Here is a 25,133-nt window from a genome sequence, read left to right as displayed (position 1 = left end):
ATCATCTAATTATATAATGCAGCGCTTGTAAAACGCCGCAGTCTGCGTTGGTAAATGCAGCTGAGTTTTAATTTTAAATCTATGTTTGAGGCCTATGACCGCGCTAATCATCTCCCGCGTGGTCTTGACACTTCGGCAATAGGCCGCTGCAATCGTACTTATCCGTAGTTGCCACTTATGCTGTCCAGTGACATGTTTATTGCAGCCCATAAATAGAACATATTTATAGTTTGCCTACTTATCAAGTCTAAACACATATTTAGACACATGCCTATGGAACGTAGGGAACGTATGCTAAATTTGTAGTCGTCAGTGTTTGCCTTATGGATGAGAATTTGATTTTTAAAAGCATTAATGGGTACTTCCGTACTAGGGATGAGGTATTGCGGTTGGTGATCAGTGAATATTTTCACTTTCGCTTTACCGTACAGATAGTTGCGTAACGCTTTAAGGCCCTATATAATGGCCAACATCTATTTCTCGTTAGCTGCGTAATTTTCTTCAGCTTTGGAGAGAATTCGTGAGATGAATGCGATAAGTTGATTGTTCTGTGAGAGAACTGCACCAATGGCATAGTTTGATGCATCGGTGGTGAGGTGGAATTCCTTTTTGAAATCGGGGTATTTAAGTATAACGTCTAGTGATATTAAGGAATTTTTTACTTTCCTAAATGCATCTATGGCTTCTTGGTTAAGGGTTAGTGCTTTAGTTAATGCTGCTTTCTTGCTTACGTGTCCATCGTCCCCTCTTAACAGTATGGTGAGTGGCTTAGCAAGTTTTGCGTAATCCCTTATAAATCTCCTATAGTATCCTGATAGGTCTAAAAATGATCTGAGATCTCTTATTGTCCTTGGGGTTGGAAAATTAGCTATTGCCGAGACTTTGTCAGGATTGGTTTCAATGCCTTTATCGGATATTACGAAACCTAGAAATTCAACTTTACTTTTGAGAAACTCGCATTTATCGAGTTGGCATTTAATATTGGTAGTATATCGTCTAATGCTCGTTGGAAAATGGATGGAGCATTTTTAAGACCGAAAGGAAGGCGTGTGAACTCATATTTGGCATTATTTATAGAAAATGCGGTTTTCTCTATATCTGTGGATTTTAGTTTTATTTGAGAACGGAAAAAAGTTTGTTGTTACCCAATTGGGCAAGCACTTCATTTATCTCGGGGTTAGGATATTTATCAGCTATTGTTACTTTGTTTAGTTTTCTATAATCTATTACCATTCGGTATTTCCTTTCATTTGAAGCGTCGAGCTTCTTGGGAACAATCCGCACAGGTGAATTGTACGGAGAACAAGATGGTCGTATTACACCATTTGCTAAAAGTTCTGAAATCTGTTTATTAGCCTCGTCTTTAAGAGACATGGGATATTGGTAGAACTTAGAATATACGGGTGTTTCATTGTTCGTGCGTATTTCTGCTATCACGTTAGTGGTGTACGTCAATTTTTCGTCTGGTTTTGAGAATAATTTGGGATAATTTTCAAGTAGATTTTCTAACTTATTTTTTTGTTGATCGGACAGATGGTCTGTACGGGGGCTAATATTATTAAGTGAGTCACACTTTTTTTCTTTAATAATTACTTTTACGTTGTCTTTGATAATCATATAGTTCGATTGTGTGTGAATTACTGCTTTAAGTTCTTTAAAAGTGTCGTTGCCGAGAATGGCGTCAAAAGATTTTAAGGTCCACAAAAAAAATTTTAATACGCACATCTCGAATATTAAATAGGTGTGCCATTCTATAGTGTGTAATTTTAACGTTAACTCCAACTGTAACAGCTTGAAATGGTTTCTCGGTTGGAGCAGGGTTGCTAACTAAACTAGGTTTAATATAGTTTCTATTAGATCCTATATCAATAAGTATTCTCAAAACTTTTGCTACTACTTTCACCTCAAAATAAGGTAAGGAGGAGCTATTTACTCTAAAAAATGAAGGTCGGCGTATTGTTCTTGTCCTTGTTCTTGGTATTCGTCTAATGTTTGTCCGTATTCGTTTGAGTCTGTTTGGCTGTACGCTAATTGTTCATATTCTTTTTGTTCATTATCTGCGTTCTGGTCATTGCTACTAGATGTAGTAGTGTCGTCATTCTGTTCGTTACTTTCTATATAGCAAGTACGTTGTAGTTTGTCATCCTGTGGAAAAGGGGGAATGGGGTTTCCTGGTCGTTTACCCATTTCCATATTCGGTAGTCTGTTCATATAGTTCACTTGTCTTGTCCGGATGCTGGGATCCACGTCCATAGGCTCAGGACGAGGCAGCGGTTTTGGTGCCGTGGGGCGATTCGGTACGAAAGTTGGGTTTGGTGTGAACGGCTGTCTTGCGTATAATTGTTGTGCGTATAGTTGTTGTACGTATGGTTGTTGTACGTATGGTTGTTGTATTTCTGCTTGGTTGTTAAATAATGTCATGTTGTGCATAGGTGTGCTATATTATTGAGCTATTGGTACTCTTTGAGGCATGTTCTGAGTTGCTCGAGGAATTGAATTATTCAAGTATTGGGTTTTAGGCATTGGTATCAGTTTTTGGTTTGGTCGAAAAACCGTAGACTGAATTTTGTATGTAGCATAGTTTGATCGGTATGTTTGGTTCTCAATTTTCAAACACAGATACAAAGCTTGAGGAAAATCTTCAGGCTCTTTCATTCCAAGAAGGCGAGGTAGATAAATGCACGAATAAAAGTGTCTAGAGCTTTATCTCTGTAAAGCTTAGTCATCATTTGTTCTGACTCGCGAGATAATTCCATACAACCAAATTTATTCAGTAGTAAGGACATGTGACGGTAAACTACCTGATGGAAGTCCTCTACTGTTGATTGACACCCTGAGTAATAGTTGTCAATTGGTACTCCAATGTACTCAAATCGCGCTTATCTGCGTAGTGCATTGTTAAGCACTTTGAAATTATACGGCCGCTAGTGTAAGGAGAGTGTTGTCATCCAGCTGAATGTTGATGGATGTGGCCTGAAGATGATTTTCCGCAAATTCTTTGTAAAAGTGGTGCTTCATACGGTTCCTTATGAGTATGGCGGTGCCACCGTGTGCTTTTCCGTCGGGATGATTTGTACCGTAGAAATGGTAGTCTCTTATTTGAAAATTGTATTTGCTTGTGAGTTTGCGCTGTGAAACGCCATTGGCGTTTCACGTAGCTATGCGTAAGGTAGCCATTATTTATTTGATTGTTGGGCTACAAGCATTTGTATCAAAAGGTTTTGATTACGCATCATGTATTGAATGGTGGTCTTCATAAATGTCATAAATTCCATCATGCTCTGTTGTAAGGCTTGCATCATAGCTTCAGTTTTTGTTTCCTGCTGCGCAGCTGGGTTATAGTTTTGTTGTGTGTCTAATTTTGTGTGCACTTCATGTGGAGTTCGGGAATTTTGGGTTGGAGGCGTCATACCTGATTTTAAAACGTTTGCAAATGTTGTCTTGTTAGTGTTGGATGTAGGCCAGGGAGCGAAACTTGCTGCTTTCGAGAAAATTACTTCAGGATTTGTCTCTGATGGTATCAGCGTAGCTGTTCCTTGGTGTGCCCGCGCCGTGTTCATTCTTTTGTGAAGACGGATTTTCAGCTCATTGTAGATTGGACAGCCTCTGTAGTTTGCTGTGTGATTGCCCCCACAGTTATTGAATTTTTTCTCGCATGCATTTTTTTTTGTTAGTTTGACACTGTTTGGAGTCGTGGAGATCTCCACAGACTACGCACACCGGGCGAAGTGTACAATACGACCTCGTGTGGCCATACTCTTGGCAGTTTGTACATTGTACAGGAGCGTTACGTTTGTGCGGCTCTTCTACCGTGATCCTACGGTGCAGAAGGAGCTAGAGTTTGTAAATTGGGTGAACCTCGTTTTTTCTAGGAGGTTTGTTTTCTGGTTCAAGCTCAATCTTGAAGAGTGGTTGGGGCTGCCTGTTTCTGTTTTTGATATTGAACACGCTTTTGGCGTAAAATCCCTTTTCCTTTAGCGCCTCAGTTATCTCTTCGGGCGTAACATCAGACTCAATGCCCTTCAGGACTGCTTGCAGGCCCTTGCAGCTTTTAAGCTGGTAGGTGTAGAAGCCTATTTTTTGTGCGGTAAAATAGTTTGTGACTTTTCTGTAGTTGTCCTTCGTTTTCGTCTGAAGTTTGATTTCATTGATAGTACCTCTTACGAGGGGAATTATATGAAAGCTATCTTTTCCAATAAGGCCAATCAAAGTATTTACAAAACCGCTTGTGCTCTTCTCGCGGATGTATATTGGCGGAGGTTTTGTTTTCTTCGGTTCGATATCAACGGATTCCAGCGGCACGTCCTCAGCGGTATCTACCAGCAAGGCAAATCTGTTGGTATTTGCAGGGGCTACATTTTTGATCAAGGTAGAGTTGTCGCGTGTATTTTTCGGCTTGTTTTCCAAATCTGTATTTTCCGGGCTGAGCTTTCGCTTTATTGTAATGTAGCGGTCCATTCCAGTCTGCCAGGTCGACCCAGCTTTTTTGTTTACGTTTTCGTTTTGTTTTGCTGGTAGTGCAGCAGTACCATTTATTGCTTGCGGTTTTGCTTTCGCTGACTCAGTCAGAGCGTGAGCGGGTGCAGCCGATGACGAGGTAGAGCGGGCTGTCGGTCTATCTCCAGCTGTTGTGGTTGGAGGTAGCGGGGCTTCTGTCGGAGCTAAGAGAGCGGGAGAGCAGGAGCGCGCTCTTTCTTGATTTGTTGGTAGAGAAGGTTTCTTGGGCTATGGGTTATTGACCGCTCGATGTCTGCGTTTGGGGTTGTCGGTGAGACGTAGGAGATGTACGCGTTGTTGCGTTGAATTGAGAGCCGGCGTTCGTCTTGCTCGCGCTGTCGCTGAGCGCGAGTGCCGTTCTGACTCATAGTTTTATAATTTAAGATAACAAATCACTATATATTTAAGCGATCTTGCATCGCATAGAGCGTCTCTTTCTCTTTCGGATTTTTTATTTAGTTTACTTTATTTGGCGTTCACTTCACTCAAAACAACCGATTTTGTGCGGAGCTCGATAAAAACGTCTTCACACTTCGGCGGATCACAGAAGAACTTACACAGTTGAGACACAAATTGGGAGACATACAAGTCGATATAGTGACAGACTACTGAGCCATAGCTGTCTACTTGCAAGACGTCTCATCCCCGCTCGACCTCTGAGACGACTTAAACGGCAAGGCTTTGCCAAGACAATTGGGCAGCAGTAAAAACTCTTCATGTATGTTCCTACTTCACTTATTTTATTTTTATAGTGTTTGGTAATTCATAAGAATATTTCTCCACACTGTGATGTTAAGATACAATACAAATGATGTACGGATTCTTCACTTAATAAATATTAATAATACAAAAAAAAAAGTTTTTTCTAAGACTATTTAACGAGTAAGTTATTATTTCCATCCTTCCGGATCGTCTGGATTTTGTCCTGTTTGCTCTCTCCACTAAAGATCCAGGTGCGATACTTCTTTCGGAAGGTTCCGTGGGGACGGGCCTTGCACGGCGTTGGTCTTTGTAGGCGATGAGTTGCCTTTGAGTTGCTTTTAGGGCCACCACAGTGGGTGGGAGTCTTCCCTTGATTTAACGGAACACGGTTATTCGCGACTTACACTTTTTGTTTTTCGTCACGACGCGAGCGTAGTTTATTGATGAAAATAAAAATATAAATTTTACAAATTTATTTTTGGGTACTTTATTGATTGTGTTTAAAGTTAAGACTAAATTAAAGTTCTACTCTAGTTCCCTAATCTGGCCTTTTGTGAATCAGAATTTGGTGTAGCGGTGGCGGCAACGGTAGCAGCGATGGTGCAACGACGGTGGCAGCGACGAATCAAAATTTGACAACAGCATCAATGCAATATGTACAAGTTAACGACGGCGAATGATAATGAGCGACTTAATTGCAGAGCGAACAGCAGAACGCTAAGATAAAGATGTAGTTGCGATAGTACAAGAGAGCGAGCGCGAAAGAGGGGAGCTTAGGTAACGGTGATATTGGCTTAGAGATATTGGTCCCAGCTGCCGTGTGGTTAGCGAACGAGAATACTACCACAGTCCGCTGTTGCTTGTCGTAAGAGGCGACTAATCCGGCAATAGGTTCCTCTAAACATGCTTGTCGGCGCAAAAGGAGGAGCCCGACCGAGCCTTTCAGTTATCCAAGACTGCTTATTGAGGTAGGCCCCCTGGTGGGAGTATCGTGGTGGCTGTGGTTGGTACCTATATCGCGAGTAGAGTTTTCGTGTTCGATGTTTGAGTTATGGTTGCCCAAAACTCGGGTCCTGTGACCCAGAGATTAGTAGAGATTTTAGGGAGATTTCGCTAAGTGAGGGGGAGTGCTTGCGCGACAATCAAGTACTAGAATTGCTACCGGGGTGGCCGCTATGTATATAGCTATAGCACATGCATCATGTGCTCACTTGTGGGCGTATAGGGTGTAATCCCTTCAATGTAGAGTACGCCACGTAAAATAAGTTCCGAGAGATCCGAATATCATACTCTGCACAGCTAAGGCGCCGTAAAGATTAACTCGTTCCAAGGTTGGCATGTTAAAAAATAACAGTTTTACAAAATGATGGAGTATAAGCATTATACATATTAATCTTAAACGGATAAACGTGTACTTATCATTTTGGATACCTATGCATAGCGTTGGGGGGAAATCCCATCCTTTTGAAATGTGTTAGATTGGACTAAACTGGGTGCCTAGACGAGAGGACAAGCAAAATTAGGACCACGTAAATTGTATCATACAAAAAAAATAAATACCTATTTAGCAGTTTGCTACCTTTTTTTGTGAAGAGGAATCACAAAGGACTCCTTCCATATATGAGGGAATTGTGAAGATTCCAAAGATAAGGTAAACAGTTTCAGTAGAGGCTTGCACAAGGCTTCCGCACAGAATCTGAGCACACAGCCAGGGATTCCATCGGGACCTGGCCAATAGACCGGTTTAACACGCTGCAGATCGTTAAGCAGTGAGCTTTCGTTTATAGTGGAGCAAAATATTAGATTCGACTTAGAAACCGCGTAAGAGTATGGCTGTTCGGAATGAGGTAAAGTTGAATATGTTGTTTGAAAAAACTTGGCGAATAGATCGGCCTGATCCGTTGTTACCGTATTGTTTTCAAAAAATAGCGAGGAAGGGTAAGAACTTGTTTTTTGCATAGTGCTAACGAAATTATAAAACTGTTTCGGATCCTGTGCAAACTGGAACTTACAACGGTTTAAATAATTTTTGTAGCACTGAGCATTAAGCACGGTAAAGTTTAACCGAGCGCTTAAATATTTACAAAGGATGGACTGAGAACCGGTATTTTTAAATTTCATATAGAGTCTGGACTTTACATTTCTTAGGTGTGTCAACTCTTTATTAAACCAAGGAGGTTTAGAGATTGACGGATAGTACATCGGAACACAAGAGTCAAAAAATGATTTAATTGCGGTATAAAACATATTAATCGCATCCGCCATTATGTTGCAGGAGTAAAGATCGGACCAATTAAAGCCATCTATAAAATTGTTTAGCCTCCGAAAATTTGCCTTGCGAAAACAGGGAATTCGCTTTGTTGACTTCTCTGAATTTACTTTTAATACCGTACCTAAGTCGATTTCCACCTCGAAAGTAGGATGATATTGATCTTCAGGTTGAGTAAGAGGTACTACCCTGGACAGAAACACACTTTCAGGACTTGTTACAAAACATAGATCCAAAAGTCGACCAAGAGAATTTTGAATATAATTAACTTGCGACAGTGATAAGTCGAGCAAGCCGTCAATAAAGTCATGTTGTGCTAAAGGGAGAAGGATATTCGATTGTTTTTCTGGGGACCACATTGTGCCAGGTATATGAAAATCACCTAGAACTACCAATTGGTTCCTGTCAGAAAGTTTATTCAAGATGGACTGGATAGCGGACAGATGATTCTGATATACTGGGAATTCAGAAGATGGCGAAATATAGGAGCACGTAATATAAACTGATCTGTCGGAAAAAGACAGCTTTACACATACGGATTCCGAGTTACGGGAATCGTCCAAAAGTAACTCCTCCGACGCGAGGGTAGATCTAACCGCAATTAAGACTCCACCTCCCCGTCTGGAGGGACGGTCAAACCTATATATAGTGTACATACCTGGGAAGACTTCGGAGTTAAGTATCTCCGGCTTTAACCAAGTCTCTGTGAGCACTATAATATGGGATGCAAATGAAAGACTATCACAATACAATTTGATTAATTTGCTACGCAAGCCTCTAACATTTTGATAGATGATAGTAAGTTTTGTAGTTAGTTTTTTGAAGAGGAAGAAGATGAAGAGGGGGATGGTGCAGTGGTCTGGCCACGTGATGGAAGTTTAATTCCCACGGGCACCATTTTCTTATTTTTGATCTTAGCTTCAAACTCTTTTACCACCATACTATCACGCCAAAAATCACCCGAACATATAGTCGAAAAGAGCTCGTTTGGGACAGTTATCTTGAAAGATGTCATGTCCCAAGCGTAAGAGAAGTTAAATATTTCCACTTTTATATTATCGGCTTTTGTTTTGTCTTGTATATAAGACAATACATCCGACGATGTTTGATCAGGGGAAAGCCGAGAAACAAAAATTTGTTTCTTTAGTGGAACCACCGCGAGGGGTTTTGGCCCTGCAGATTGTATTTCTGAAGCGCCAACTTGTGCCGGTAGTCCGGACTCAATGTTCCCTTGTGGTGGTAAACTAATCGAGACAGGTGGAATCACTGGTTGAGAAACCAGTGCAGACAATTCGGAATTTTTCGCAATCACAGGGTGGGGTCCATCCACAGCTGATTGATCGGATTGCTCCGCTGATCAGTTGTGGAGTCCTGTTGATCATTTGCCCGTGGTTGCGGGGCCTTAGGCAGCCTACCACAAGCAGCTTTTTTGCCCTTTGGAGATTCATCTAACAGCTTTAAGCCATTAAATTGTGAATTAAGCGCGGAAAGAAGATCATCGGCTCGACGAAAACTATCTCTAGCTACGCCAAAACTGTTGATCAGTTTTTCATCTCGTTCGCAACCACAAGGCAAGCGTCACAACAGTAATTTAGATTTTTACCCTTTGCTAGGTCATCACTTGTACGGCCATTAAAACCAGCGCACTTAGTATGCACAGGTTTTATAACCGGGCAACAATTTTTATAAAAGCAGACAACATTTACGGTTTCCATGTATATCTGAAATTAGACCACTGTACACGAAAACACAAGACCAAAACTTTCAAGCGAGCTGTTAAAAGAACCGCACGAGAGCAGTCTGCACGCTGAGAAATTTAGATTTTGTGTGGGAGAGCGAAAGAGAGAGAGAGTGAGAGCGAAAAGTGCAGTTTATGTGCATGCAAAAAACAACACCAAACACCACTGCGAACAACGCCCAAAAAGGGAGAGAAAACAAAACACAAAGACGAAATATGCAAAATACTTTGTATATTTGTTTAAACTACTGCACAAATCACAAAAGAATCACTCGCGAAGCGAACGGATCTTTAATAATTATGTTTAAATATATGATAATTAAAGAAGATTATTAAAAACCACGGCTGGTTTAACAAACACAAAAAAAATACCGGGGCTCAAAAAAAAAAAACACGACCGTTCGCTTTGAAAGCTAATAGACGATTTTTTTTTTGCTGTCAAAATGCACAAGTATAACCGGTGGAGGTTAGAATTAAACATTTTGCAATTAATACTTATATTCACTGTGCTTCTACTACTTCTACTTAAATTTTCATCCCAATTACGTTGGTTATGGTCTACGTATCCTTTGATGGCTGACATCACGGATCTATTGACTTTTTCCGAAGTATTTGCCTTGGGAGAGTAGAGCGCGGTATAGCTGTAGAGAATTTTATACGATTTCCGGGCTACCAAAATAAGTGAAAAGTTCTAAGTATCTTCTTACAGCCTCTGACGAAACTTTTCGCAACAGTTTCAAATAAGGAAATTTAGATAGCTAATCACCACAAAGGTGCCATCATTTCAAAACTTACTACGGGGATACGGTCCCAGAAAATCAACAAACAATTTTTGAAAGAAACGCTGAGGTTGTCCTGTGTGGCCCATTGGCGGTCTCATGGTCTGATTTGGATGTTTAGTGGCCTTACGGGTGTTACTTGAATTAATGAAGTCCTTAACGTCCGTAACACGTTGGGCCAATAGTAAAAGCGTCTTAAAAGTTCTAGCTTCTTATTTGTTCCTCCATGAGCATGGAGTGGATTGTTATGGCCTGTTTCCAGTGTAGATGACACCAGAGGTCGTGGCACCCAAAGCTTCTTTGACCTTGAAGTCAGGCATGGCAGAATTACTTTCTTGTATTCTGACCTTTAGCTCCTCGTAATCGGCAAATGTGAATTCTGGCGATGATAAGTCGACTATTAAACTGTTAAGCGCCATGGATGTATTTGGGTACCTTTTCGATCTGAAATAATTGTGAAGTCCTGACCCTCGACATAAGCCATAAACTTCTTTACTTTCAAAACAGCGGCTTAGCATTCCTTTTCAGTAACAGTATACAATAGCCTTTGACACTTGTTCAGTTTTTTTGTTTTTTTAAATAGCGATTGTCACTTCATTCTACTGTACTGTTAGTTTGCATTAATACAGCCCCAACGCACGTATGACTGTCGTCACAGTGTTTTAAAAAGGCAAAGAAACGGGAGCGAAAATGTCATGAACCTGTCTTTGAGAATTGGCTAGGACTGGAATAGGTTTGACCTTCTCAACCGTTTGTATAAATATTTCTCGCGCTCGGATTAAATGGCGTAAATATTTTTATAACCAGAAGCTGCCTCAAATTATTTGATTCTGAAAAAGCAGCTAAAAGGTTTTGTTTGGAGCAGATCGCCCGCGCCTAGCCATGCGAGCATAGCACTGTACCTGCTGCAATCTTCAAGCTTCTTTTTTCGCCGAAACTGTCGCGTTATCTATCCAGCTAAGCTACTTTGTATTCATATAGGTATATGATGAGGCCAAGCTTTTGCTTCGGTAGTCTTCATAACCGAATAAAACTGAGCATACATATACCATATAGTGACGTATTCACGCCAACTCATCACGCTCAGTTAATTGAATATTCGCGCCACCCAAACTGGGCCGCTCTTGTAAACGGATTCCCAAGCCTGACCAACAGTTTCGTCTGCTCTCTCTGAGGCTCTCCTCAACGTAAACATCCAAGAACATCACATGATTTTACCGTTTAAAGCTATTTTCTGCGTTGTCTGCGTGTCGATCGTCTATTACTTCACTTCACAACCTTGGGAGATATTCCGTTTTTTTCCTATTCTTTAATACTGTAACCCATAGAGGCCCCTCCTCAATCTCACTCACATTTGAAATTAGTCTTACGTTGAAAGTTATACCGTAAAGTTCAATAAGTCTTAAACCGATATTTAATAAAAACCAAAACCGAATTTATTCAGTGTTTAATTTATTTCGGAGTTGATCCTAGTTTAAATACGGATCATTTGTTCGACTTGAAAAATAAAAACTATTTAACTTTCAGCGTTGATCTTAGTTTAAATACGGATCATTTGTTCGGCTCAATTAAAAAACTATTTAACTATATATATACATATCGATATGCGATGATCGATAATCATCGCAAAGGGTAGTGTCGTGAGCGCAGGCAGAAGAGGAAGAAGCAGTTATAAGAAAAAGGACAAGCATAGAGGGAGTCGAAGAAGAACAAAGCGAGTTGAAAGTTGTGCAGTAAAAAGATCGTCCAGCCGAAAGTTGTCGTGTCCGGAGTAAAGCAAAGTTGTGTAGTCGCCGTATGTCCGGAGATCAAGAAGTGTTGGCACTAGTCATGTTTTTATTAAATAATACAAATATAATATCAAAATATTACTAAGATAAACAATTGTGCTAAACAATAAATATCCTACATATATATTAATGCAACCAATCTGTGCGTTTTTAATAATTATAAACCTAAGGGTGGCATATAAGTTGTTTTCCCCCAAAACATTTTTGGTCGCAGAGTCAGCACTAATGCTGACTCGCTCATTGGCTCTAAAAGTCTATCGGCTAGAGCATCGGTTTGCGTATCTGTTCTGTAATCTTTAAATTGTCCACGTAAGACTGAGCATAAATCTTTCCAATTGTACTTGATTCACTCTTATGGTAGCGCTAAAACCATTATTAACTGACAATTCCCTCGAAAAGGTTACTAGCTTATTGTTTCCACCTAAAGCTTGCTTTGTTGCAGCTTTCACGCGATATATCAAATCTTCTGTCGACATGCCAGACTTCTAGGGCGATTGTCTACAGATGCTAAGCCCACATTCAAATGGTTTCCCGAGTGAATAGACCCAGGAGACCCAGCATTGAGGCACTATTGTGGCTGACTTGTTTGTTGCTCTTCAGTAATATACCTCCTCTTTTCAGTTATCTATGTTCGCCTCGTAATTTATTTACAGGCCATCAGAAATAGCTTTTACTAATCTTTTGGTTTGGAGAAGGCGGGCTTGTTATATAATAGCTTCTTTGAGGCTTTCGTCTATAACCTTCTGGATGGATTCTGGGAGAAGCCGCGACTACTTTAGAGCTTCCTGACGCTTGTGATTAATTAGATTTTTAGGGATCAGCGATATTGATATAACTGAAAGTGTTAGAACATTTATTTTGGGATCTGGTATGCAGAGATTGGAGAACTGACGGCATCCAAAAGATTAAAGTGGTTGGTCTAAGATTTTATGACGATATATTCGTGACAATCGGTGCACTGCTTTCCAGCGTTAACTCTTATGTTGTGAAAAGTAGGTTTGCAGTTTGTTGCGTATAGCTGAACTTGATAAACAAATATTTATCCACAGTTATATCATTGTTTTCCTGTGTCATCCGCTTGTATCGATTTTGGGTACTTTGAGACCCTGTCATTACTGTATGTGTGTAAGTCACATAGATGTTACACCAAAAAATGAATCCTTTTTTTTAAATTTTAATTCAACAAAAACGATATCAGAGTCATACTAACGGCTAGGAATGAAGATAATTTTTTCTGTCTACTCAAGAAAAGATGCAGGCTAGGGGTACAATGATTTCAGAACCGTCAAATGTAAATATACATATTTTCAACACTGGGTACATAATTAACTTCTATTATATTGTTCTTATACAGTTCCCTTATATAATGATATTTTTTGTCTATATGCTTACTACGTGCATGGAAAGTGTCATTTTTTACCAAGCACTGGGCACTCTGGTTGTCGCTGTACACCTTAGTTGCCTGGGTTTCACCAAAATCCATTTCGTTGGCCAATTTCTGAACATACGCCATTTCCTTCGCTGCCATGGAAAGTGCCACATACTCTGACTCTGTGCTGCTTAGAGAAACCACTGATTGTTTCTTTGAGTCCCACGTAAATGAAGCTCCTGCAGCAATACATACCCATCCAGTAAAGGATTTTCGGTCCGTGGTGTCACCAGCCCAATCCGCGTCAACATAGCAATGTATAAGCACACCAGTTACACTCGTAGTGTAACTGCAAATCAGCTGTGCCCCTCAAGTATCGCAGAACTCGCTTTGCACCGGCTTGGTGCTATTTATGTGGGTCAGCGTTCCGTTGTGATAGTTTAATACCCGAATGCATAATATCAGGTCGAGTTGTGATTGCCAGATACATTAATGAGCCAATCAGCGATTGATAGCTGACTGGATTCACCTTCTGACAATCGGACTTGTCACATTTCACTTCAAAGTCTGCTTCTAGTAGGATGAGATTCGGCTTACAATCCTGCATTGAGTAATCATTGAGAAGGCTCTCAATATACTGCTTGTGTCCAATCCTGAAGCCACCAGTTTCTCCGTCACGTTCAATTTCGATACCCAGGAAATGTCTTAGCTCGCCCCCGTCTACGACATTGAATTCTTTTGAAATTAATGCTATAATATCTCAAAGTTCCTCCTTGCTCACCTTGATCACGTACACTACAACAAGGTTCTTACTTTTGCTAGAATTACAGGTGTAAACACATGGCTCGCTGGGGCATGAACGTCATTCTGTAGTTACAGATACATTTGTGTAGCCTCAGCACCATCTTTGGTGCCTTCTGGCTGCCTCATATATTCCGTTTCGTGAAGATCACCATTCAAATATTCAGACGAGACGTGCATTTGGTGCTTGTAGAGTTCGTTTTTCACCACCAAAGCAATTAGTAGTTTGATTGATGAGTAGCGTGCTACTGGTGAGAACGTATCCGTGAAGTTAACGCCGTATCGCTGAGCGCACCCTTTTGCGACAAGTCGAGACTTAAAGCGCTCGACCTTGCCCATCTTGTTACGCTTCACTGCAAAGACGCATTTTGACCCAATGGCCTTCTAACCTGCCGGCAAATCCACCAATGACCAGGTTTTATTTACACGTAGGCTCTCCAACTCCTTCTGCATTGAGGTTCTCCATTCCTCAGAGTTTCTTATGGTTAAAGCCTCCTTGACGCTTGCCATTGACCATGTCGTATTGTTTTCGCGGTCTTCCAGGCTTACCAGTGTAAATCTTCTTTGGCCGTCCAGGTCCTCTGACTTCGGTGGCTTCATTGACTTCAGTGCATGACGCTTCTCCCTATGAATCGTGTTGCTCGACAGACGCAACGTCGTCATAGTGTTTATCTGACACCTTTTTTTTTTTGCATCTAATTCTATTTATTATGGTTTCAAAAGGAATCGTTCAGTAATTCCTCTGAACTTAACCTAATGTGTGATAAAGATAAATGAGACCAAGTGGTATCTTAATTATAAAGTACAAAAGAAAATGTAATATGTTATGTTATCCTCCGGGTAAGGAGATCGCTGGGGTGTACCCTCTTCAGTCTTCGGAGGGAGATGGGATCAGCTAAGATAGTTGCTAGTCGGTTCGGGTGGGCCATAAGCCTGTCGGCATAACGGCTGCTGTGGAAATTAATCTGATCCCCAAGAAGGGTAATTTTCAGATCTGTTTCGATGACTATGTTCGTCACGTACCAGGGGAGCCCAGATGCGTGACGTGCAGCTCTCGACTGGACCACACGGAGCCTATTAAGCTGGGATTTGGCGGCAGTTCCCCACACCTGGATGGCATAACTCCACGTTGGAGCGAGAATGGCTTTGATTAAAAGAGCCTTAGAGCTCATTTGAAGTTTGCTGGAGTGGAAGAGCCAGTCGAGCTTTTTTAGCTTCGCCAGTGACTTAGATTTGACCGACGTGATGTGGGCCCCCCAGGTCAGTCTCCGATCTAGATGAACTCCTAGGTAGCAGTGCGATCTAGCATTGGTGATAGGGCTTCCATTGAAGGTCAGATCTGTGCAGGTTCCGGGTCGCAGGGAAAAAGTTACACAGGCTGACTTTGAGGAGTTAATGGCCACATTCCATTTGGCAGTCCATTTTTCGATTGCGTGCAGCCATTCCTGGACTGCGTTGGAGGCAGTTAGCAGTGAAGGATGAGACGCCAGCATAGCAGTGTCATCGGCGTAAGTGGCCAGGAGCAGCTGAGCCGGGGGGAAATCTGACACCTGGAAAACATCATCTTGTTTCTTACCCTCAGCAACACAGAAGCACCTTCCAGGCTGCATCTCCACAAGTTGAATATCGGGAGAAGGTACTGTTTGCCCTGCTGTCATACCATCATCCTGGTCGTCTTCAAATACAATTACGTCACGAGCAACACAGACATTCTTCCTGGTGGGATTGAACAGAAGAAGAAGAAGATCCCTTAGAAGCATCAGAGTGTCCAACCAAAATATTTTCTTCGCCCATCGCAGTAAACTTCTTCTTAGTGGATTTGTTCAGCACGACACATATGGCTTTCTTCCAGTCCAAGACTCGAACGGTGTTACATCAGATAATGCTGAAGTCTCAACTCCATTGCGTAGATAAGCAGCAGTATTGATAGCTTCAGCCCATAGTGAGTCGCCGACGCCTGCGTGAATCATCATAGTCCTTGCCATCTCGACCAGGGTTCGGTTAGCGCGCTCGGCTACACCGTTTTATTGTGGGGTGTGCGGTACCGTCAATTGTCTCTTTATGCCGTTTTCTGTCAAGATAGATTGAAACGCTTTACTCAAATACTCACGCCCGTTGTCGCTCCTTAATGCTTTCAACTTCTTGCCGCTTTGGTTTTCGGCAAATGCTTTACTCCTTGAATTTGGCCAGTATTTCATCTCTCGTCTTTATGAAATACACAAACATGTATCTCGATTTGTCATCTACGAAGGTGACAACATAGCATGCACCTCCAACAGACGTCGCTTGCATTGGACCACAGATGTCACTATGCACTAGCTCCAGTACTTCATTTGTGCAATTTCCACTGGCTTTTGGGAAACTCTTCACACATATTTTGCTTTTTGCGCAACTCAAACAGTCACTTTCTTTTGCGCCACTTAAATATTTTTTCTTTAGTCCGAGTACCATTTCTTGTTTGATCATTTTGTTCAAGCTCGCAAAGTTTAAATGACCTCTGGTGCCACTTTCTCATTAAATTTTTTTGTTCAACGAAACATGCACTTTCAACTTTTCTTTCATTTTGGAACAGAAACAAATCACTTTGCAGTTCAGCAATCTTATAAATAACTTTATTCTTATCATTTTTTAAATTTCGCGCCTGTTTTCGAACGACACAATTGCCGTCCGTTTTCAATTGCCTTCGACACCGACATAAAGTTGCATTGTAAATTCTTTACAAATGATGAGTTGCGCCAGGTTATTTTCACTGTACCACGACCGTCAGCCATAATATACTTATTGCTAGCCAAAAGAATGCGCTCTTTATGCTCTCTGAAGTTTTTAAAAATCGATATCTGTGCGGTGGCACAATAGAGCCGTTGCTCCTGAATCAAGGCACCACATATTTTTTGGCAATTCGCCAAGCTGTACAGGTGAACAGAGCACAGAGAATGATTTCTCGGTATTTAAGTTTTTGCTCTCTCTATGTTTTCCTTACCTTTGCATACAGTTTACAGCTTTGTGGCCGCTGCGACCACAGTTCCAACAATTTGCTGTTCTTTTCCCCTTAAGCAGTTGCTGAATATTTACTTGCACACTCTTCTTAATGTCACTTTTCGGTTTTTGTTTCGCAGACCGAATTCCAAATCCACTTTGTTTGCTTTTTGCTGAATGTTCTTCATTTGCCATACGCCTTTGCCCTTCCTCTTGTAATTTTATTTTTAACATTTTCATTGTGGGCAACTCATCGCGCGTTTCTATTGCAACTACGAAACTTTCAAACGATTCCGACAAACTGGATAACAGGAGAATACTAATGATCTCTTCTTGGATCACCAATTGGATTTCTTTTAATTATTCGACAACCGCACAAAAATTGTTCACATGACTTGATACAACTTCTGTTTCAGACATTCTCATCTGCAACAACTGCTTTAGCAAACATATACGTCGTGCCGGTCCTGAGGGAGTGTGGATTTCACTAAGCCTTTGCCATGCCTCTACAGCCGTCTCACAGTTTTTTATATGGTTAATTTGGGATGTCTTAATACATAGCATTATACTTGCTAATGCTTTTTTGTCTTTAGCGTCGAACAAAGCCTCCCACCGCTTCGTTACATCTCCACGATTGCAATCGTGGATTGCAATCGATTGTCACAAGTTTGACCCGGTGGTTAAGCCACCTTATGCCATGCCACAGCCACCTTCACAGCGTATGGGTTGGCCAGGCGCCACTCAGCGGCATGATTGCTTCTGCAGGCAATGCAGCAGGAGCCTCCCCGCGTCAACACCCACAGCCCCATCAGGATCCGCAGCACCAGCATCCACACAAGATTCCTGCCAACCAATCTGCCCCCTTTCGCATGACAGCGTGGAATCCACCCCGCCAGTAATGTACCGAAGAAAGCGGCTTACGATGGCGGTCCAGTTCTTTGGCATTTCAAGCCTGAACGGCCTGTTGACCTTGCAACTATTTACGACAGCAGCTGTTATACTGTCGACGGCATCCCTACCATGACAACGAAAGCCCAGTTAACATAATTGGTGATTCCTACAAGTCTACTTCCCTTTTACACGACATAGAACCTCCGACGCATGGCTTTCCTAGAGAGAATTACTCAGTTAATAACATAATACACTTTAATTTTAAACATAACAAGAGGAAATGCTATAGTCGAGTTCCCCGACTAGTAGATACCCGTAACGCAGCCAGTGGAAATGCGAACGCGAGATTTCATCATTTTAATATGTTTTTAAAATGTGTTCAAAAGTGGGTGTAAGGAGGGGAGTGGTCAAAGTGTTATTGGCATATCAGTAGAAATGTGGTTTGTGGGCGTGGACAGGGCGTGGAAACAAATTTGAGCTGCGCTGAAGTCTCTGGAAGCCGCATGCTTAATCACAACTTTCTAGTTCCTGAGATCGAGGCGTTCATTCAGACAGATGGAGAGACAGACGGCCAGGGCAAGATCGACTCTGCTATCGATCCTGATCAAGAATATACATACTTTATATGGTCCTAAACGCTTTCTTCTGCCTGTTAATACTTTTCAACGAATCTCGTATACCCCGTTTCTCGTAGAGTAACGGGTATAAATGCTCAATGGATTAACTTGAATGATATATAACCCTAATGTATAATTATAACTTCTTTGCTTTTTAGATAGAATTGTGTATACACACCGAAGACAGTTTTGATAGCCAAGAAACGGGAAAAATTTTTACAACTAAGTACGTCCGGACGCTTCCAGAACCAACTGTACCGCCCCCACCACCACCGGTATCTATAAGCGCGAATTTAAATTCTGAGCCAATATATGAGGCAATAAACTTATACAAGCTAACAACAAAAAAAGAAATAAAAAAAGAAAAGTATATGTTACTTGATTACAAAAGCATTAAGGATAACAGTAAAAAGCCTTCTTCTTCTTCTGTTTTTGTAAAATATCAAATTGATGAACGTGAGAATAGACGAAAACAAAGAGTGGAAAAAAAAATTCACGAACTAACATTAATTGATATTCACAAAGATATTCACATCGATGATTCATTTTACAATATTTTGGAATTCGCGGAAAACTATTTTAATACTCATGACCTTTCAAGTGATTGTAACACTACACAAATGGGAAAATGTTCTGATATAACGGCAAAACACGAGATGACAATGTTTTCTAAGTCAGACAAAATTCCAACGTCGCATATACACATGTATGATCCTGAGAATGTTGTATTGTCGTGCAGCATGTTTCGGGTAAGTATCTTTTAACCATATTTAATATTGCAAAATTCTTCCTATATCACAATCACATTATGGTTTCAGTATTGAACAATTCAATGAGAATTTGTTTTCATTAAATGTATGTTTATATTATGATTATTATTATTTGGATTATTAATTGTCGACGATCGAAATGGAAATTAGTATTTTTTAAGTGAACTAGTCCAAATGTTAAAGGATTTTTAGACCAAATGTTTCTGGGCATACTCCTTTCGCCGTTGTAATTTACCGCCAAAAATGTAGCTTTTCATTGACCCATTGACTGCGGTAAAGTAAGTCACGAAGTTGCTAATGTGTATGGGTAACGTAGCTTCTTAGTCTGCCCTTTTCTTCGGGATCTACAGTAATGAAGTAGCCGCTTAAGGCAACTTCGAGCTCGAGTTAAGTCATGCGAGGTTTGGTAGTTTTAATTAAGTCGGTCTCCCAATTTACACGACTCTTCCGCCTAAATTTGAAAAAAAGTCGTGAAAGTCCGAGCAAATCTATGCCTCAAAGGGTGAGTAAGAAATCTAAACATTAAAAACACGAAACACTGATTATTATTATTATTAAGTGGGTTTCTATGTGTACTGCGACCCAGTCTGATTTTTTGTACTACACCTTCATGACTCAAAGATCTCCCTGAAGTCCAATGCACTGTATAAATACCAGAATTTTATTAGGGTTCAGGGCTGCAATTGTTTCCCGTGGGACTACATACATGCCCAGGAGTTTGTTCCTCCTCATGGAAAGCGCCGTGCAGTCACATATAATATGTGCAGAGCTCTTCTCCTCCATGCAACAGAAGCGACAGAGTTCACTGTCTGCAATGCCAATCTTATGCAAATGACTGCGAAGTCGGCAGTGCCCCGTAAAAAGGCCAGTTAAAATGCGCACGGTGTTTTTCCCGTGTGTCAATAAGGTCTTGAATCTTTTGTGGTTATATTCACGAAGGAGAATCTTGGACTGCCTAACCTGGTAGGTGTTACCAGGATAGACGTTTTTCTTCCTCTATTGACTTAAGTAAGCCCAGTACTCTGTGGTGACCAACACCACAGAATGGTTCGGGCCCAATTAGAGGGTTCTCTGCCCCTTTCCAGGCTAGGTTGTCCGCTAGCTCACTTCCCGGGATGTTGTTGTGTCATGGGACCCACCTTATTGTGAGTTTGTTGACAGCTCCCAGTTTGTCTAGGGCTGTCCTCACTTCATTTACTAGCTTAGATGTTATCTTAGCTTTGCTGAGCGCGTATATGGCTGCTTGAATATCAGACAGTATAGCAATGTCCTTGCCACGATAGTTATAGATAGATAGATTAAACTCAGTACAGCGTCCAATAGCACAGACCTCAGCTTGAAAAATGCTGGTGTATCTGCCCGTTGATTCGTGGTATTTTAACCTGGGGCCTACATACCCCAGCCCACTTTCCTCGTCGGTGAGGGAATTGTTTGTGGTTTCATAGGGTGTACTCTCCCCAGGTTTGTCCAATTGTTTTTATTACTGAGATGAGTGCTGAAGTTCTGAGCGAACCTGTGCTCAGCTGGCATCTCATCCCTTGGTTGCATCAGCAAAGGGATATCCGTTTTTAGGCTTTCAGCATCCTTTCTTGTAAGGTTGCAGTCATTTCCTGCTCCCTCAATTCTTATTAGGGTGGCTTTCCGTTTCATTTCAATGACGATATGAAGCGGCGTTACCTCCATTAGTACTTCTAGGGCTGCGTGGTGAGGTTCCCCACGACTTTCCAGCAATTTTCCTACACGTGAAAAGTGCTCTGGTGCACTTATCAATTGTGTTATCGACATGAGTTTTGAAGCTAAGTTTGGAGTCGAGGGTTATTCCAAGATACTTGCCTCTGGCTATAATGACAATATCGTCAGCATAGCCCTGGCAAAGTATACTTCTGCGGGTCAGTCTGTCCAGCAACTCGTCTACCAGCAAGCTTCACAAGAGAGACGAGAGGACACCCCCTTGGGGGCAACCCCTTGTGGTAGATACTGTGGACGACTGTCCTCCTGTAGTGGCCATGGGTCACCTAGATGCCAGTAGTGATTTGATCCAACTACTGGTTGTTGCATCTAGTCCTCTTCTTGCCAGGGATGCGTTGACCGCCTCGTGGGAGGTATTGTCGAATGCACCCTGTATGTCTAAGAAGGCATATAACGCCACTTCCTTATGAGTAAGTGAATCCTCAATAAGGCTTTTCAGGTGATATAGGGCAGTATCAGTTGATCTGCCTGCCCTGTAGGCATGCTGCGTACGTTGGAGCGGATGCTCTACAAGCAGAGTGCTTCTAATGCTGACATCCACTAGCTTTACCAACGTTTTTAGCAAAAACGATGTCAAGCTGATCGGTCTGAACGACTTCGCATCAGTGATGTCTTTCTTTCCAGTGATTTCGGGCGGTGGGAAAGCCTCGTCACCGGCAAAGCCGATGCCACCACAGTCTTCTTGGCTGCTTCCACATCTTCTACCACGATCAGTACACAGTCCCGCGTGAGAAATTCTTATACCAGGGTTCCTGTACCAGGGCTAGCCCAAGATGTTGTTTGGTGAACATCCTTGCCAGCACAGCCGAGGCCGCCTTGGCGCGATGGATGTTCACCTGAGCTATCCCTGTACTTCCGACCATTAGATGATCGGCTCCATCGTCGGCGTTGCTTATCTGGAGATACCCAGATCACCATCCGCCGGTATCGCTTCTTCCTTACTCAGCAGGTCTAGTTCCATGCCTAGAACCTGAGAGGATATCGGGGTCTGATCCCCCATCTCGATGATGGTCGCATCAAGATCCTCATCATCCGCCAGATCCTCGCTGGATTCGGAGAGTTTATTGGGATTCTCCTGTAACGAACTGATTTTCTTTATTTCGCTCGCTACTGATTGCAGCGGCTAGCTCAGAGAGTTTGTGCGTTCGTCCCACCAAATTTATGATATGTGTGATTGCCCGACTAAGGAAAAGCAATAGGTTCTTAATATAGCCGTTTATTCTGCTGTTTCTTATATTATATCTTTGGAGATCTCACTACTCCTGCGGCGCTTCTCTTGCAACGCCTTGCCACCGTGGTACTGCGTGCTCCTTGACGTGGACGTCGAGTCGGCCCGGCCGGGACTAGGATATTATGGGGAACGGTGTATCGTCCTGGGGCGAGGGAACGCTCTTCCTGGGACCACCTGTACCGACCACTGACTTCACTGTCCTTCTCGAACCCGCTACGTCGCAGTCGTCTCCTCTGTAAGACCACCCGCCGGTCGGTCTGGGTTTAGGATGTTATGGGGTAGGGTGTATCGTCCTGGGGCGAGGCAACGCTCGTCCTGGGACCACCTGTACCAACCACTGACTCCACTGACCCTTATGTACACTCGGGTTCTGGCCTTTCCTTCTGAAGGTCCTTCTGCCGGCCGGAACGGATTTATGATGTTATGGTGCAGGATGTATCGTCCTTGGGCGAGGCAACGCTCATTCTGGGACTACCTTTGCTGGCCACTGACTCCAATGATCCTTACGACGCGTCAGATCCTTCTCCTCCACTCCCAGGATCTCCACTTGCTTGTGGTGATACGTCCTTCTGAGTCCTTCGGGCTTCTTGCCGTCCGATGCTTGCACTTTTCCCTTCCTTCTAGCTTGACTGCGCGTTCACACTTCCGAGATCCTTCCGTTAACACTCCGACGCTCGGCCTCCCTCCGCACGCGATCTCACTGTCTCATTAACTGTCTCTTCTCCCCCGCCTTCAGACCCCGTTCCGACTGCGCGCTGACCGCGCGACTCGCGCCGGTACTCTCCTCGACTATCCTCGCGTAGGTACTCCTCGCGTGTTGAGACTGACTGCCACGAGCTGCACTTGCGCCGTCCCTTCATAGGCCGCTGGGGTCCCGTTATTTCCCCTTTTGCGCACGGCCCGCTCTTGTACCCGAGTCCAACAGTTGTACCGTTAGTTCACGGTGCGTCGTCTTTGTGCACGCACCGTTACCGGTGGACCTCTGTGCCCTTCGTCAACTCGAGTCCAAGGTCCAGAGCGGTACCGTTAGTTCACGGTGCATCTTCTTTGTGCCTGTCCGACATCCGCACCGTTACCGTTCGACCTCTGTGCCCTTGGCCCGCTCGAGTCCAAGACCAAACGGGGTACCGTTAATTCACTGTCTCTCCGCTTTGCCCTGGCATCCTTGCATCGCGGCTGTTGCTGGGCCACTCCCCTACACGAGATTTGTGGCGAGTTTTAAGACTCCTCACACTCCTTCTCCGCGGAGACTGGTGGATTTCGAGGAGTCTCGACTTGTCTCGTGCCGGATTTGATCGCTTTGGCCTTCTTTAAACCACAAACTGAGATGTCTCCAAGACTGAAGCTCAGCTTGTGGTCACCAGAGATAATTTTGGCGCATGAGTTGTCATCAATGCCAAGGCTGAGAAGTGAGCCACCACCCTCATTCTTCCTTGATATGAGACGCGAGTTCTCAGTGTCCAAGTCATTCTGTTTCTTTATCATTTCCATGATCCACTTTGTTGTTTTGTCTCCTGTCCTGGGGCAGAAGATGGTGATGTTGTGTGACGATGGCAAGTCGTCGCACATCTTTACCTCCAGGTTGACACCGCTCCACTTACTGAGGCTGGGGACTGCTAATTGCAGCCACTCAGCAGTGGTTGCGTTGCGGCAGTCCACTATCAGGTGACCCACCCTGAAGAGGATTCCTCCAAACTTAATTGGGGAATTCCAACCGGAGAGGACTATCTCTTCCAGTAGTGCGTCCTCGAGCTGTGAGAGGTTCTCACTGCTGAGGACGACTTTGCGGTACCCCTCTGGTACGACCTCAACTTTAATGGCCACAGTTACGGCCGCATATGATGGCTTGCGTACCTCAGTTGTCTTTGCAGCCCTTGAGGTACTTAGGCCATCGAAGGGAGCAGTCAGTGGCCTGATCTTTTCCACCTTCTGCCTCTTAGGCAGACGCTCTCCGTCAAGGAGCTCCAGACCAGCGAAACACTGATAAAACACTTCTTAATAAGTTGCGAGAAAAAGCACGCCTCAATTTTGCTCGAGCTCATATGACCTGGTCTAAGGAGTGTCATTATGACGTAGTTTCGGACGAGAAGAAATTAAATCTGGATTAACCAGACGGCTATAGTCATTACTATCAGGATTTGCGTAAAGGGGAACACATTTTGGATCACTTACACAGTCTGGTTGGAGGTGTTTCTAACAGTTTTTAACTCCAAAAATGAACGATAGGGATTATAATTGTGTATTAAAATCGTCATTGCCTCACTTTAAAAACGTTTATTGAAATCTAGAATGACATTTTAGGCACGAAAATGCCGCAATCCACACGGGACGTTCGGTAAAAACATGGATTAAATGCTAAAATGTAAATATTCTGGAATTGCCACCATTCTCCACAGACCGTAATATAATAGAAAACGTGTGGGGATAATTGGCTAGATAGGTATTCGGGGGTGGTGAACAATAGCTGTTGCGAAAAATAAAGACAACCGAATAAAGTTTGTTTATATTAAGACACTGTTTATTTTGCGAATTGTTTAAGGCAGCTAGGGCCTAAGCTAAGTCTTTTCCGAAACACGACGAATTTGCAATTGGCGGGGCAGGCAGCCGAAATGCAGCGCCCAAGCTAAACGTAGGTAGCTAACAACAACAAACAAGGAATGAGCGCCGTACAGATAAATGCGTGCGAGAGCAGCGGTTTGCACTATGGGCATCGCAACTGCTACCACTGCCTAATTTGGCTTATAATATTAAAGAATATGAGCTTAGTCTACTGCACAGTTTTGGCGGCTGCATGACCCAACATCCTCCCCCCATTGGAAGCTTGGCTTCCAACAGAGTTCTCAAGGGGAAGCAGACACAGCTTGTTCACTGCCCGCCTTATTACTCCAGACGCGGTCCTCAATTCTGCAACTCGAGCGACGCCGTCTCTGCCAGGAATCAACTGCATGACTCTC

At 42.8% G+C, this 25,133-nt stretch overlaps 1 protein-coding gene across 1 annotated transcript in view; it reads left to right on the top strand.

The window, feature by feature from the left end:
• LOC117141917 (unconventional myosin-VIIa) overlaps positions 1-25,133 on the top strand; it is a 606,161-nt gene that overhangs the window by 496,158 nt on the left and 84,870 nt on the right. Inside the window, exon 13 of the mRNA XM_033305646.1 lies at positions 18,588-19,178. Within this exon, the coding sequence (XP_033161537.1) occupies positions 18,588-19,178 (591 nt within the window). The remainder of the gene's footprint in view (positions 1-18,587; positions 19,179-25,133) is intronic.

Source organism: Drosophila mauritiana, chromosome 3L, assembly GCF_004382145.1.
Source record: "Drosophila mauritiana strain mau12 chromosome 3L, ASM438214v1, whole genome shotgun sequence".
NCBI lineage: Eukaryota > Metazoa > Arthropoda > Insecta > Diptera > Drosophilidae > Drosophila > Drosophila mauritiana.
Note: the sequence above shows the minus strand (reverse complement) of the source record. Positions and strands in the feature narration are given on the sequence as shown.